Source organism: Empidonax traillii, unplaced genomic scaffold, assembly GCF_003031625.1.
Source record: "Empidonax traillii isolate 1590-97213 ecotype Southwest subspecies unplaced genomic scaffold, ASM303162v1 scaffold214:size757588, whole genome shotgun sequence".
Classification (NCBI taxonomy): Eukaryota; Metazoa; Chordata; class Aves; order Passeriformes; family Tyrannidae; genus Empidonax; species Empidonax traillii.
In genome coordinates this window covers 189,010-204,250 of record NW_020955407.1, presented here as the reverse complement: position 1 = coordinate 204,250, position 15,241 = coordinate 189,010, and the positions used below count along the sequence as shown (strand labels likewise).

The 15,241-nt window shown below is 32.6% G+C and overlaps 1 protein-coding gene across 1 annotated transcript in view; it reads right to left on the bottom strand.

The window, feature by feature from the left end:
* Positions 1-15,241, bottom strand: part of LOC114059280 (protein eyes shut homolog) — a gene marked incomplete at its 3' end in the record, with an annotated part of 607,760 nt that overhangs the window by 522,836 nt on the left and 69,683 nt on the right. The window contains exons 7-8 of the mRNA XM_027887535.1: positions 6,330-6,434; positions 5,926-6,065 (exon numbers count right to left, since the gene is read on the bottom strand). Of these exons, the coding sequence (XP_027743336.1) occupies positions 5,926-6,065; positions 6,330-6,434 (245 nt within the window). The remainder of the gene's footprint in view (positions 1-5,925; positions 6,066-6,329; positions 6,435-15,241) is intronic.

The window sequence follows — 15,241 nt, the reverse complement described above, 5'->3', positions numbered from 1 at the left end:
CTAATTTCACTAAGTCAAATCTGTTTTGCCCATATCAGTAATTAATGAGTGATCTCTTTCTGTCCTTTTCTCAGCTTGTGAGCCCTTCATTTTATTTTCTCTCCTCTGTCCAGTTGTGGAGAGGACTGATAGAACTGCTTTGATAGGTGCCTGGCATCCAGCCAGGGTCAACCCACCACATACATACAGAGATTTTTCTTTACGTGTTGGATTTTTTTTTCAAAGACTTTAATTGAATAAGCAGTTGATAATAAATATGGTTACTTAATCTTTTTATGTTGTAATATTAAAAAACAAATCTCCAAGAACCTAAAACACTGTTACTAAATCAATATATCAGTTTATCATTTAGTTGGAAATTTATTATTTAATTTAACAGTATCACTTTCATAACTGCCTTTAAAATCTGCTTTTTAGGATGGATGATAGTGAACTAGACTGTTATTTTTCCACTGAAAGAGTAGCGCAACTGTTCCTGTGCTTAAAATCTGCATATAACTTCATTAAATTTGTGGCTATCAGGAAAAAAAGACTGAAATTTTTTTTCATGTTAATTATAATGTTGATTCACAATCTATCCTTGAATCTTTATATATATATATATATATATACATATATATATATATATGTATTCTTCTTTCTTTTCAATCTACAGATTGAAAGATCGGTAAACTTAAGACTGGAACAGCCTTTTTCCTTTTTGTTTTTAATTGCTAATATTACTTACTAAACCAGTAAGTAACATGTATTCTTCAAAAATTACAGAAAATTATAAGTCTGAATGAATGCCCTTCTCCTCATTTTAGTTTTAGGTTCCCTTTTGATTTCTATGAAAATTTTGGCAGTGTGAAGATGGATAATAACATTTTCACTTCAAAGTGCTTAAGACCCTTCCTTATAACCAATTGGCTTCTAAAGAAAATCGTGTCTAAAAGAGCTAATCCACTAGTACTTCACTTTGATTGAATCTGAATCTCTTTATAATGTCATTAAGATTTGTAATAATAACAGTTCTTGACAGAAATATTATAATATTCATTTGTCTTTTATTAAGTTTTAAATTGACCTTAAAATGAAAAGATTTTTGTTATGCTCTCAGTACTGAATTTTACATTTACCTTGGGATTCTTATTCAGTATGACAACTTTTGGAAGAAAAGCACAGCTCAACATAAATGCAAAAACTACTTTTATATATATGGTTTGGGAAATATTCTCCCCCTTTTGGTTTTATTTTTATATGTTTTTTAATTTTTTTATTTAAACATTTTTGTTGCTTTTTGTCCTAAGGCTTACTGTTTTCTCAAAACTCAAATAGGTCAAAAGGTCGAATAAGTTTATACTCAAGAAAACCATCTAGAAAAAACCTGGACAATTAAAACAAATATTTCAATATCACCCCAACATTATATTTATTATATTCTTATGTTGTTTTGATACTTTATGCTCTGAAGAAAGATGTTAACCTTTAAGATGCTATTGCATTCTAAAACACTTTGAAATGAAAGCTATGGAATATATTGTTAGCATCAAGTCTTGTTAGCATATTTTTCTAACAGATATGGAATTAATTTTAGAGTGAACATTAAAAATCTATCAATTAAAATTTTGAATAATTTGAGTTAATGTCTTTAAGGATTTTATAAGAGATTAAGGCTAAATACATTTACAAATCTATTACTAAAGTCAAACTGAATTTCTCTTCATTGTGGTTTTCTAAACTTCAAACTTGCATTGTGTTTTCTAAAGTGACTACAAAGATTTTTTTTGTTTCTTCTTCATACAAGAAATACTTTTGAGTGGAAATAAATAGACAAATGGACTTTTGGAAAGAGCAGCATCTTCCTATCAATTGGCTTTTCCTTTTTCCCCAAGTAAATCTTCCTAATAGTTATGATTAATACAAATCTTATGATTCAGCAGACCATAATCAGGTCTATTATGGTCAGTCTACTCTGGTCAGTCTGGCCATCATACTTCTCTCTATGGCAAGCACTTTAAAATAAATCTGCTTCAATATATAGTCTTGATAAAATGTAAGAATCACTTCCTTCTAATATCAACCAGGAGATGTTATTAGAGATAGGATAGATGTTATTAGAGATAGGATAATTAGTCCCTATATGATTATTTTATTCTTCTCCTATCTTCATTTTGCAGAAAGTGAGTGATATGTCTGTTTCTTCTCTAAATATCATCTGTTGTTCATTGCTTGAGACAAGATGTTGAGTTGGAAGGATTTCACTCAGTGCAGTCGTTATTTCCTAAAACTTCTTTTATCTTACATTTCATGGATTTCTCTACAGTTTGGATGAAACTGTGGTTTATATATACAAAAAACCACAGACATAAATAAATTATTCCCCAGGCATATAATTTTACTAAGTTTTATTACTTCAAAATCAATTGTACCGGAATATTGAAATTTTTCCAAAATTGTAATTTTAGTTAATCTGCCCTATGTTTTTTTTTGACTGGTGGTACATTAAGCAAGTAGATAAAATGTTTTCTTTAAAATATTGAAAACAAAAATTTCCTTAATTTTTTGGATGAGGAAACTGTGTAAAGTTGCATAACTCATAAAGACTAGAACAAACATGAAAGTGGCAGCTCCTCTAAACACTAAATATGTATCAAGCATATAGATTTCTGTTGAAAAGTTCGGAACTGTGATCCTGACTTCAAATGTAACAGGGTAACATAGGATCTTTGGCTCATAAAACAGAAAACTACTTCCAAGGAAAATATGCAAATGGAGCTCAATAATCCATTTCAACTAAACTTTGGTATGGTAAATCTGTAGATAGACACTGAGAGGAATGGTCAAAGATGGTTCAGTTCCTTACTCTTGTGGAAATTATTTTTAACAATTCGAGTTGATATCTGCCAAGTGTGTCTGTTTACGTTTTAAACCGGAGGAAAAATAATTGAAAAATACTTTTAATTCCTATGATTCCTGTTAAAAAACAATAACTACTGGCCAAGATCTTTAATTTCTCACAGATGATTGTTACAATTTTAATTTTTTTCTTAGTAATTGCTGAAGGAAAGAGTGATTTTGTAAGCTTGCCAATAGAATTTTGAAAAATAAGTGTTTTAAGGGAAGCAATAAAACTGTTCAATGGGATGTAGCCAAGGGCACTAAAAATAATCACACATAGAATCATAGAATAATTAAGGTTGGAAAAGATCTCCAATATCATTGAGTTCAACCCTTGACCAAACACCACCATGTCAGCTAAACCATAGTATTAAATGCCACATCCAGTCATTTCTTGAACACCTCCAGGGATGGTGGCCCTACCACTTCCCTGGACAGTCCATTCCAGTGTTTAACAACCCTTTCCATAAAGAAATTCCTTCTAATGTCCAACCTGAACCTCCCCTGGCACAACTTGACATACCTAAGGGTATGTTCTCTTGTCCTGTCACTTGTTGCCTGGGAGAAGAGGCCAACTCCCACCTGGCTAAACCCTCCTTTCAGGCAGCTGTAGAGAGTGATAAGGTCTCCCGTGAAACTCTTTTTCTCCAGACTAAACAATCCCATTCCCCTCAGCTGATTTTCATAGGACTTACTCTCTAGACCCTTCATCAGCTCAGTTGCCTTTCTCTGGACACACTCCAGTACCACAATGTCTTTCTTGAAGAGTGGTCCAGAACATCTCAGAATGCTTCTGCATTTGTAATTATTTGGGTCACAGGTGGACTTTTAAAGTGTATAATCTCACTTAGGCTCATTATTCCATGAAAGGTTGGACTTTTAGATCCCTTCCAACTTGGGCTGTTCTGTGGTTCTGTGATTCTGTTATCTAGGCCTAGCATGTTACACTCCAAGTGTTTGTTATTATGAGTGGTCTTATCAGTTCTCCATGAGCTCCTGTTAAAAAATTATTGGAATCTGTATCATACATCCTATCTTCAAATGGGGAAAGGATATTTTCTTTATTCCTTTTCATGGCTACCTGAGCACATTACAGTTAAAAGGTATTATAATACGAAGTGGCTAAATTTGGTCTTGTGGGATGTAATTAATTTAAAACGAACAATATTTTGATTTATTTAGAAGTTCTTCACAATTCTTGGTTCAAGGTAGGCAGGTTTTATCCTGATTACAAAATTAAGATCAGATTTTGAAATTTTATGGAAGATATCCCCCATCTTAATGTATTCATGTCTTTTTTTATTTTTTTAATAAATTATAATTAAAAGAACATTAAAAACAACTATAAAGTATTAAATGTTGTGCTAGGAAAGAAAAAGCCAAATCTCAATGCATTAATATCATTATATATTTATGTATAGATAAAAGAGACCCAATTTATTAAATTAATTAAGAAAATATTAAAAACAGTGGCATTCTTTTCGGTCTGTTGTGCTGAATACACAGAGGTAAAACAGTTCAGCATATCTAAAGTATCCCTGGAAATGGGAAAGAAATGAAAGGATGCAAAATATATACTTACTTTGCAGCAAAAAAAAAAAAATTAAGAATTAAATGCAGAATAATTCAATGTATTGAATAATAGAAATGTTTCATTTCAAATGATTGCTTCAAAAATGCTTCAAAAAAGTATTAAAATATTTGTTTGTTTGAATATGGCCTTTATTTTTTCCAATAAGCAAATGATACTACTTTAATGATCTGTAAGATAAGGAAACAAGTAAAACTAAAGTATATAATTCCATAATTTTAGTTTCTATTCTCTTTCCCATTAGAAAATCTACTAATTATTCACATTATGCCCAAATTAAACATCTCATACAGTGAGTGTGTATTGACGCATATAAAAAGTTACTTTTTTTCCCACATGACATTTATGATAGTCTATGAAATGTTTATATGAATAAATTAACTATGTCTGAGGACTTTTAAGCAAATACTACAGTAAAATGTTTTACTAGCTCCCATCAGCATCCTTGGCACACCATCACTTCCCATACTAACTACCCATAATGATTATTGCATCATTATGGTGCTGTGCCATGTACAATATATTTGCACTCACTATGACACTCTAAATCATAAAAATGTTAAAATTTACCAGATGCTGAACAATCTAAGTATAAACCTTTGAGCCAATGGGTATTTCAGTGTTATATTTCATATTCACTGATAACTGTGTACTCAAGGACTTCAAGGTGATATAAATATTGATTGTTCTTTGTAAACACATTGCCTACTCTGCATAGTATATTTTTATGGTGCATATACTTCAATAAAATAATTGATAAAGCCTTTAAAACACTCATTATCGTGTTTGTGTAGCTGTTTGAAAAGGCTATATAGCATTGTGTACATACCTTTTAAAATAACTATCATAATAAAAAATGCAACAGTATTTTATATCAAAGTCTCATATCAAAGTCTTATAAACTCAAGGATCTGGGCCTGTACTGTAAGCATTGAAGAGTAACTTAAAGGAAAATTTTGTTTTTTTTCTAACTGCATTTTCCTCTCTCTTTGAAGTGCAATTAGTCTACCTTTTTGGGGTTTTTATTATGTTTGTTTTGGTTTTTTTAATGGAAATGAAACTTTTGTCACTCTTTCTGTGCATCAGCCTTCTCTCTGGTAACTTTTAAACACATCAAACATTACAAAGAAATTTCACCTAAAGTTCCTGCCAGTTTCATGACATAGCAGCAGCAAGTAGGGGACAGAAGAGACATCAGTGAGTAAACTATAAAGAACAAGAAAGGCAGAGCTCAGACATTAAACATTTTGCTGGACAGTGGCCAGACTAGTCACAACATGCACTTTTAGATGCACAGGTTACACAGGAAAAAGGCATATTAGCATAAGAATATATCATGAATGAGAACTGTGTTTAGAAAACCATGGGAAGTGAGGCTTCATCAGCTCACTGCCCTTAGAATAACTTGCTTGATTTCCCAAAAACTCTGGGGGGAATATATCACTTTATCTTACCTCTGTGTTTCCAATACATGGTGATAAACATGTGTAATTAAATCCATGAGATTTATCCATACACAATGCTCCGGGAGCACAGCTTATATTGTTGAAAAGGCAGGCATCAATATCGAGTTCACATCTTTCACCTTCAAAACCTGCACCACAAAGAGAATGTTTAATCACACTTCATTCAGAATATTGACATTATGTCTGTTCAGGGTGTTAGCAGTTAACACCACTCTGCTAGAGAAATTTGGCAGTTTTATTTCCTAAACAAAAAGTGTAATTCTTCATAAAAATGTTCTCTGTATTCATTGAGATACATTGCCACTTTTATGTTGGTATTTCTTCAACATAAATATTAGGATGACATTTTATTTGTTCTGTTTAGAAAATACAATAAATTTCCAGTGACTCACCTACAGGGCAAGTGCACTGAAAATGATCTTCATAGGCAATACATGTTCCTCCATTTTCACATGAATTGGAACCACAGTTATCAATTTGCACCTCACAGAATTCTCCTGTGGTTGAAAAAAAAAGTCTTAAAGAGGTTAATAATTAATAACAAACCCTTAAAGAAACATCATAAGTTATATTAGTCCTGTCAATAGAATAACATGCTTTAAATAAGGTCTCTGAAATATTGGTTAGAATTTAAAGGTCTTGTATAATTTTCATACTCTTTTCTCTCCACTTATATATGTATGTAAATAAATCTCAATGCCTTAAAATGGAGGCAAAAACAATACTTTTTCAGCATTTAAAACAGTTTTAGAATTCATCCAAATGGGGATACAGAGCTGAAGAGGGAGGATTTTCACTGGAAATAATTAACTGAAAGGGAGGCAATACCTTTGTATTTCCTCTGCTTTTTCTTGCTGCATGAGTCAAACCTGATCTCTACTCAATACTTTTGAATCTATTATGTACATATTTTATATTTCATTATGTCTTTTCTGAGCTCTGTTTTGGCTAGAAAAAGGCTACTGCACATTTATCTGAGGCAATTTTTAGTGTCATTCCACTGAATGCAACTTTGCAAACTTAGCTGAAAACTGCCTTTAGAACAGCAGGAAGAAATAACTGAACTTGTAACTGCACGGTTCAAAAAAAAAAATGATGAAGAGAAATATATCTCTGGCAATGTGATACCAATCAATAAGGAAGACCATCAGCTTTACCATTATTCTCGGAAAACAAGTAGATTTGGCAAAAACAAAACACCTTAACTTTTTCTTCTTTTTGGTACTAAAAACAATTTAATAAATTATCTGCATAGGTTCTTGAGGTTTTTTTCTTGTTATTGGTGTGCAATTCTTTATTTCTCCCTGATTTTAGTTTTATTTTTAATTTACTATTTCTACAGCATTTAACTTTTTTTTCAATTTTAGAAAATATAAAGAATAGAGAAATGAAAAATGAAACAATCTTCACTTCTGAGAAAACAAGAAGAAGGTGCAGGAGTTTTGAGATGTTTCAAGGAGGAAAACTTCAGAAAATACAGTAAGTGTAGATTACTGATGTTTTTACTGCCAACTTGTTTCAGTTACTTCATTCCATGGTGAATCTCCGAAAACATGGGAGAGATGTACAGAAAAGTGTTTGTGAAGAGTGTACAAGAAATTCGGATAATTTCTTAAATCAGACAATGTGTTCTGTAAAATATTGAGTCAGAAGTTAGTATTTTTATTTTAAATTCTTCTACGTCAAAAGAAAAAGGAAATAATTTTAATTCCCATTATGAAATTGGTTTAAAATTTTTAATCAGCTCTCCTTTTGTTCTAAAGCTAGAAACATCAGGAGAACACAAATTGATAGCATAAAATCTGGTAAGAAAATTACTGTCTCTTCTTCAGCAAAGTATTTCTGCCAATTTTATTCACTTTAATCCATTCCTGATATAAACCACTTAAGCTTTGAGTTAAACACACTGTATCTTTTAATATGTTGAAACGGAGTGCCAAACTAAGAGCTAAGGACTGCTCTTTATGGACTTCTATAAATGTAAACAGGAATATTCTGAGATTTGTTGGACAGAAATCTCTATTTTGGGCCACCAAGTACTGAACCACATGTGCAGTCTCATGTATTTACAAAGAGGTTGATCAGCATGCTATACAGACTACCAGTGTTTACTTTGTCCTTTTACTCCTCAGTCAAAAATTGCCCACTGATGAAATATCTCAAATTTTCAACAGCCAAAAGTATACTTTATTGTAATTTATAAAGCTTACTCAGAATTTGTTAAAGCATATTACTACTGTAAAATGTAAATAATAGGGAAAGTATGTAATAGTAAATTATATACTTTCTGCAGTTTATTATTATTATTATATGTAATAATACACAGTAAAGTATGGGCAACTTGCCTTTACATTTATAAGACTCTCATTTTCTCTTTTTGTATTGGTACTAATGGTAGCTTGAAGTATGCGTATCTCAGGGGAGACTCCATCATGATTAATACTTTTAGAAAGACACTTTCTGTAATACTGGTTGGCAAAAAATTATGTTAAAACATAAGTAGATATTTTTATTACAAAACCAACTGAATGTATTGTGGAAGTTTCTATCTCCTAGGATATTGATGGGTCTGGTTTTTTTGTTTGGTTTGGTTTGGTTTTGGTTTTGGTTGTTTGGGAGTTTGTTTGTTTGTTTTTTCCTTTCCTAATGAGGTCTGGAAGGCAAAATTGGGAGAAAAAAAAAGTCTGGGAATGAACTTTGACTCAATATGTATTTTGGATCCATTTTGCATCAGGATGGAATTATCTTATCCAAGAAAGGCTTAAGAAGAAATATTAGTGCAATCAAACATGCTTTAAGAATTACTTTGCTATAAATCTGAAATTCTTATAAAGGCCATATCCTTTAAGCAAGCTTTACAACTTTTCCCTGCCACGAGGTCAAAAAAATCTAGTAACTCCAAACTGTTATAAAATTTATTGGAATCTGAATCTCTGCTGAGAAATGCATAATTTATGGTATTAAAATCTGATTAAGTGATAAATGGATATCAGGAGAGATCTCCACAGTAATCCACTTAGCTTTTAATGCCTAATTATCACTTCATAGTGAGTAAGGGCTGAGTAATTGAGAAATGCAGTACTTAGAGAACTCAAACAAGATTTTTGTGCACAATTAAACTTGTGATTCTTCTATCAGGAATAAGTTCAGCAGGCACAACGGACAAAGGAAGAAATAAATTAGCAACATTAGAGGGAGGGAAAATTATAGGATTTTGCTGTTGTACTGTTGATCTTTATAAATGACCCTATGCATTTTATACCTAAGCATGTGCTCTCAGTTTGTTTAAATAAATAACTGTAAATTACCCAATCCAGGTAAAATTCACCTAAGAATTCTAAAGACACTAATATATGGCATTGCTGAAGCAACATTAGTTGAGTGAGCAATCATTTAAATGGACTTTGGAACCAGAAAAAGGAAAGATGGCAAATGCAATACAAATTCTGAAGGAAAACATGAGGGTTTGTTCCCTGTAGCCTTGCAAAACAATACTGTCACTTCTAGCAATAGACCATAAGCTTTGAATTAACTTTGCAAGAAGTGAGCCTCATCAGACTTGATCTGTCTTTCCTGCAGTGATGTTTTACTTGTCTTAACTGTGACAGCAGTTTTTTTCTTCTGGTTTGCTTTACTTTTGTTTACCTTTGCATGGAATAACCAGTTTTATATAGACAGTAGTAACAAGTAATCATTCTGTGTAGGATGATGTTTACTACTCTAATGCAGTGCTGTGTAGAAATACAGGACTGGTACAATAATAAGAGACTTTGAGAAGTGGAGACATAGGATGTGATGTGAGGAAAACTGCATGGAATGATCAGAGATGGGGCACAGGTCTGTCATGGGAGACTCCACGACTGCAAACAACTCATCAGTGCTCAGTTAAAGAAAGCAGACCCGGAGCTGGACAAAACTGGTCTTAAGGGTAAAAACAAACAAACAAACAAACAAACAAACAAACAAATAGTATTTAATATATTTTAGAGCCACCATAAAAAGTAAATTCAGATACAAAATAGAGCTTCAGTCCGATGAAGAAAAAGTATAAGTGGACATGTAGAAATGGCCCCAAGTGGGTCCTAGAGAGATGAAGAAGAAACCACTGGTCACATTCCTCCTTTGAAGGACTATTGATTCTTCTAACACTGCCCCCAACAGCACCACTGTGAAACCACTGACCTTAAGATCTGGAGGAGGAGAGAAAAGGGTGAGTATAATATCAGAAAATGGACAGAAAGTAAAAATTCTGTTAGTCCCGATTTAAATTGCACTTTTAACTCTTTTTCTCATTTCTAATCTAGTGAATAGGTTTGACTCAATAATGATTATAATTTTGTTATTTCAGTAACATTATCAGTACATTTCTGGCTTTACATGTATATGAGGTGCACTTCTCCCTTGCACATAACCTAGATTTTGAGCATAACAGAATCATCTAGAATTGTATGTACCAGTAGGTCTGACTTTATCAAATAACTTCCTGAAGGTTCTTATAAAGAATATAACTCACTCCTGCCTTCCATATTGCCAGTGTAGAAAAGTCAGCACTTCTAATGAGTGTTTCATTTTTAACTGGCCCAAACATATTAAGCTCTACATCAGATTTTTCATTCCTTAGGACTTTAGCTAACACAACTCTAGCACTTGTCATTGCTAGAGATAATTTTAGTTTTATGTGATCTGCTTTAGTCTATTTTTGTTCTTCTATTCTCAATTTACCATTATCTTTTTTTTTTTCCCAGAAAATATTTAAGTGTGCTAATAAAAAGTATATGAAGGTGATCTACACTAAGCATTTCTATTCACTATTTCATATGGCAACAGCCTTATAAAAAAAAACTATGTTATATGATCTAACACTTCTGTTCAGTACAGAAGTACTGGACTGTGTCATAATTATTTTTTAAAATTATTTTTCTCTAGAATTAAAGCAATTTTAGCAAGCTACAACTTAAGATTTTTATTTTTTTTTTCCTTGTCTTTGAATGCAGTTATGTAAAATACCCAGTTAGACTCACAGATCTGTTACTTTTCAACCATTTAAACTGAGAAGCTATTAATCATTTGGCAGGGAATGGGCAGTTGAAGTTCCCTTTCTGAAATGTGGGCCTTAACATTCATGCTACTGCATTTAAGGTCACGAAAAACTCCTTTTTTTGTAGTATGATTTGTCTCATCCTGAACTCTATGTCCACAAAAGTCACATGATTGGAGCCCTCTAAAATTCTCAGTTCTTTCCACATATCCTAAAGAACACAGAGCGACAAGCCTGTTACAGACACTGAAAGCACTTAAAAATTACCCATGTTTTATTTTGTTTCCTGGAACTTTAAATTTATTTATTTTGAAAGACATTGAATCCACTTACAGTTATACTTATTGGAACCACTATAGTTTGGAAGACAGATTTTCATGGATTCTGAATATTTCCTTCAATGATTAATTTCTTTCTAAACCAGGAGAAGGTAAAATTTTAACTTTGTATTTAACATTTGAGAATATCTGCCAATGTTTATCATTCATGCAGTAGTAGATAACAGGACTAAGCCATAAGCTGACTGTGGCAAGTGGAAGCCTTTTTGATCTTTTCAAAAAGCTTTAAATTCAGCTCCACGGAAATAAATTATGCTGGATGGTAAAATCTGAGAATAAGTTTTACTCTGAATGTGTAAAAAAGCAAAGGATAGACATTAATAGATGTAAAGCCAAAAGAGTCAGATGAGATAAAGCAAATCATCAGAGTTCTGAAAACTCCCTGAGAAGCAAATCCGGGAGTTGTATGCCTTAATAAAGGCATGTCTTTCAGTTGAGAACTTTACTAATTATTTACTTAGAAATCCATACACATTGATGCATCTATGCTTCTTAACAAAAAAACAGTTCTTTAAGTTAACCATGTAATATATAACTATTCTTGATGAACAAAAACTCCATCAAAATTCTTCCTTATTTATATAGACATTTTGTTCCATTTTAAAAGCAGGCAGAACTTAAATACTGATATTACATTTCTCTTTGAAATACCAGGTAGAATGTTTTTATAGTCTTTTGGCTTTTCATGCAATTGCTGCATGCCAAAATAATAGAATAATTTCCAGCACAAGAATTTCAATAGTATTATTGTGGAATCAAGACCGGAGAAAAAAATTGTTGACTTGAACTAGTGTAGAGAACAGTCTGCTTGGAGTTACCATAAGTACGGTACAACATCAGACATTAGCCCTTGCTTATTGTTCTAGAGTTTATCTGCTTCAAATTAAATATTTTGCCAGTATGGTTTAATGTGTTCTTCTAATTTTTTTGTTGCTTACTTCTCTATCCTTTCATTACAATTACTAGAGTAGAATGCTCCATGTGGAGTGAAACTGGTGTTTTCACGTAAGTCAGCTTGCTAGCTTCTTAGGTGAGAGATCCCTCTAGTCCTTCCAACACACAGAAATGTGTGCTATTTTGGGAATCACAATATGAGATAGACATAAAGCTGTATCCAAAGAAGGGCCACAAAAAGCTGAAAGGATCTAGAGGAAAATCTGTATTAGGAGTAGCTGAGGTAGTTTGGCTTGTTCACCCTGGAGGAGACTGAGGTCTTATCACAGTCTACAGCTTCTTTGTGAGGGGAAGAGGAGGGGCAAGCACTGAGCTCTTCACACTGGTGACCAGTAGTAGGACCCAAGGGAATGGTATGAAGCTGTATCAGGGAGTGTTTAGGTTGAATATTAGGAAAAGGCTCTTCACCCAAAGGGTGATTGGGTACTGGAACACTCTCCCAGGGAAGTCGTCTCAGCACCACAGCACCAAGACTGACGAAGTTCAAAAAGTTTTGGGATAATGTGCTTATGAGGGTGGTCCTATGCAGAGTCTGGACTTGAACTCGATCCTTGTGGGTCCCTTCCAACGCAGAACATTCTATGATTCTAATGGAGTCAGTGTAATTCATGCTCTTTCTAAGAATTTTACTGGCATTGGCAGAGACCTGTATTGGGAGCAAAGTTAAAGAAACATGCTAGCTAAAACCCATTTGCCCTTCACCCTAACTAATGCTATTTGGACACACCTCCTAAAAGGCATTTTAAACAGTAGGTAATGTTTCTGGGCAGCTGCTGAAGAGGATTAGAAAGAGAATTACTTTGGTTGTTATTTTTGCTTTTTGTCACTTATCACTGAAAATTCTTCTTCAGTAGAAAATTGAATCCTCTGAAAAGTAGCAAGCTGTTCCTTTTTTCTTCATCTGATGAAGGTAAGTATTCTGAGTGGATTCCTGTAGCAATACTTAGTAAGTGATTTCTTTTATTCCTTTATTTCAGTACACGGTCACTGATATTTGGGATCTGCGTGCACTAACAATTTCTCTTTCAGAGGTGACAACGGTAATAACACATAAAATGCAATGAACAAAGCCTAAAATGGCAGCATCTGTTGCTGAGAAATATACTGCTGTGTCATTCCAATGACACTCCTGTGACATAGGAACCTCCCATGATGCTACAAAAATTGCTTTACCTGCTCAACTTTAGTATAAGGATTAGAGCTGTGAAAAAAAAAAATAATTCTTTTTATCTATTTGAGTTTTGAGACTTATGAGATTATCACTGTACTTCAACATGAAATGCCAACAGGAAGTACTGAATGAATTCCTTATTTTGCTTCACTTGTGTGCACAGCTTCTGCTTGACCTAATGATTTATCTTTATCTCAAGTTTTCTTACTTTTACCCTTTTAATTTTTTTTCCCATCGGAGAAAAGTGAACAAAAAGGTGTGCGATATTTAGCTGCCACCAGGGTTAAAACACATCAACACTGTATTCTAGAGAACAAAAGAATTTAAAAATGTGGATTTGACCAGATAGAAGGATTTAAATTAGGCTATATAATTGTTTTGCTCACTAGTATAAACATTGTCTTAACTAGGTTGTGAAAGATATTGGAACTTTTATATCCTATATCTTTTTCTCTGGAACATTAGCTATTATGGCATCAGAAATACTTTCTACAGAATACTAATACAAATAACCCATGAAGTTTAACAAAATATATTTATATTCATTTCCCGTATACCTGTAGATCCTAGCTGATCTGTCTCAACTCAATATAACAATGAAAGAGAAATAATAAATTATGGAGACATTGAGATTAATCCTAATGAGTCCTATAAAAGGAAAGTTTGAAGATGAGGAAAAAGTATGTAATTAAGTAGTACTTAAAATTCTAGTGGGTGAGTTTTCTTGGGATTCAGTTCATTTTAGCAGCAGTAAGATTATTTTAATTAAAGGACTTTTCTACCAACTAAATGAAGTGTCTAACATGAACAATCAATCCTTGCCAGTATGATTGCTCTACACTCAAGGAAAGATAGTAATAAATTAGAGGAAGCTTATTCAAGAACAATTGGCCTACTGTGCAAAACTTGAGAAACTACTGATATGTATTGTTTCAGTGTCATAAGCCATGTTACTTACTTGCACTGTTGTAGATATAAAGGTTTTTATCTACTTTCAGAGAAGAGAAAAATGAAAATAAAGAGCTAATCATAGAAGGAAATTGAAAGCACAAAAATAATGACATCTATTCAACAAAAATATATTTATTGATATATGTTCTATATATTACTTTTATTAGTAAATTACCCAAAATGTATTTTACATATAAACAGAAACAAAAAAAATGTAGTTTAAAATTGCATTTGTGTGTATATGGTAAGTTTCTACAAGGTTTTTTTAGAGAGTATGGAACCAAAATGAAATGGTTATATAACTTTCTTAATCAAAGTTCTGGTTTTCACAGCTGAGAACATTACATCATGCCATATTTTGTGTTCCCTGAGATGTCTATTCCAAACATGATTTAAACGTTAATGCAAAAGCTACAGCTGCAGTGTTTATAATTTATAAACACAATTAAGAACAATTAGATGTGAAACTACAATAGCTTTTCTGGATGCAGATGCTATTTCATTCAGAGTCAAGTAAACATGCCAAAATTGCTACTGCATTGTCCTCCCCTTCTCAAACACATAAATGAAACAATAAACAAGTATAAATGGAAATTTTTATGGATCAAGACTGAAGAACTAACTGATTATTTAAAATAGAAAAAGTAAAAAAAAATCAGTTGCAATATAAAGAACTTCTTACAATGAGATGCCACAAAAAAAAGAATCTTGACCTTATAGCAAGATGTCCCTGAACAACAAAGTCACTTCCACTTGAATTCAGTCATAACTCAGTGTTTAGTAAGGTGTAATGGTATTAATTGCATACATTTATTGCCATATACTGTAGCCTTTTAAACTTTTGGTTTATGA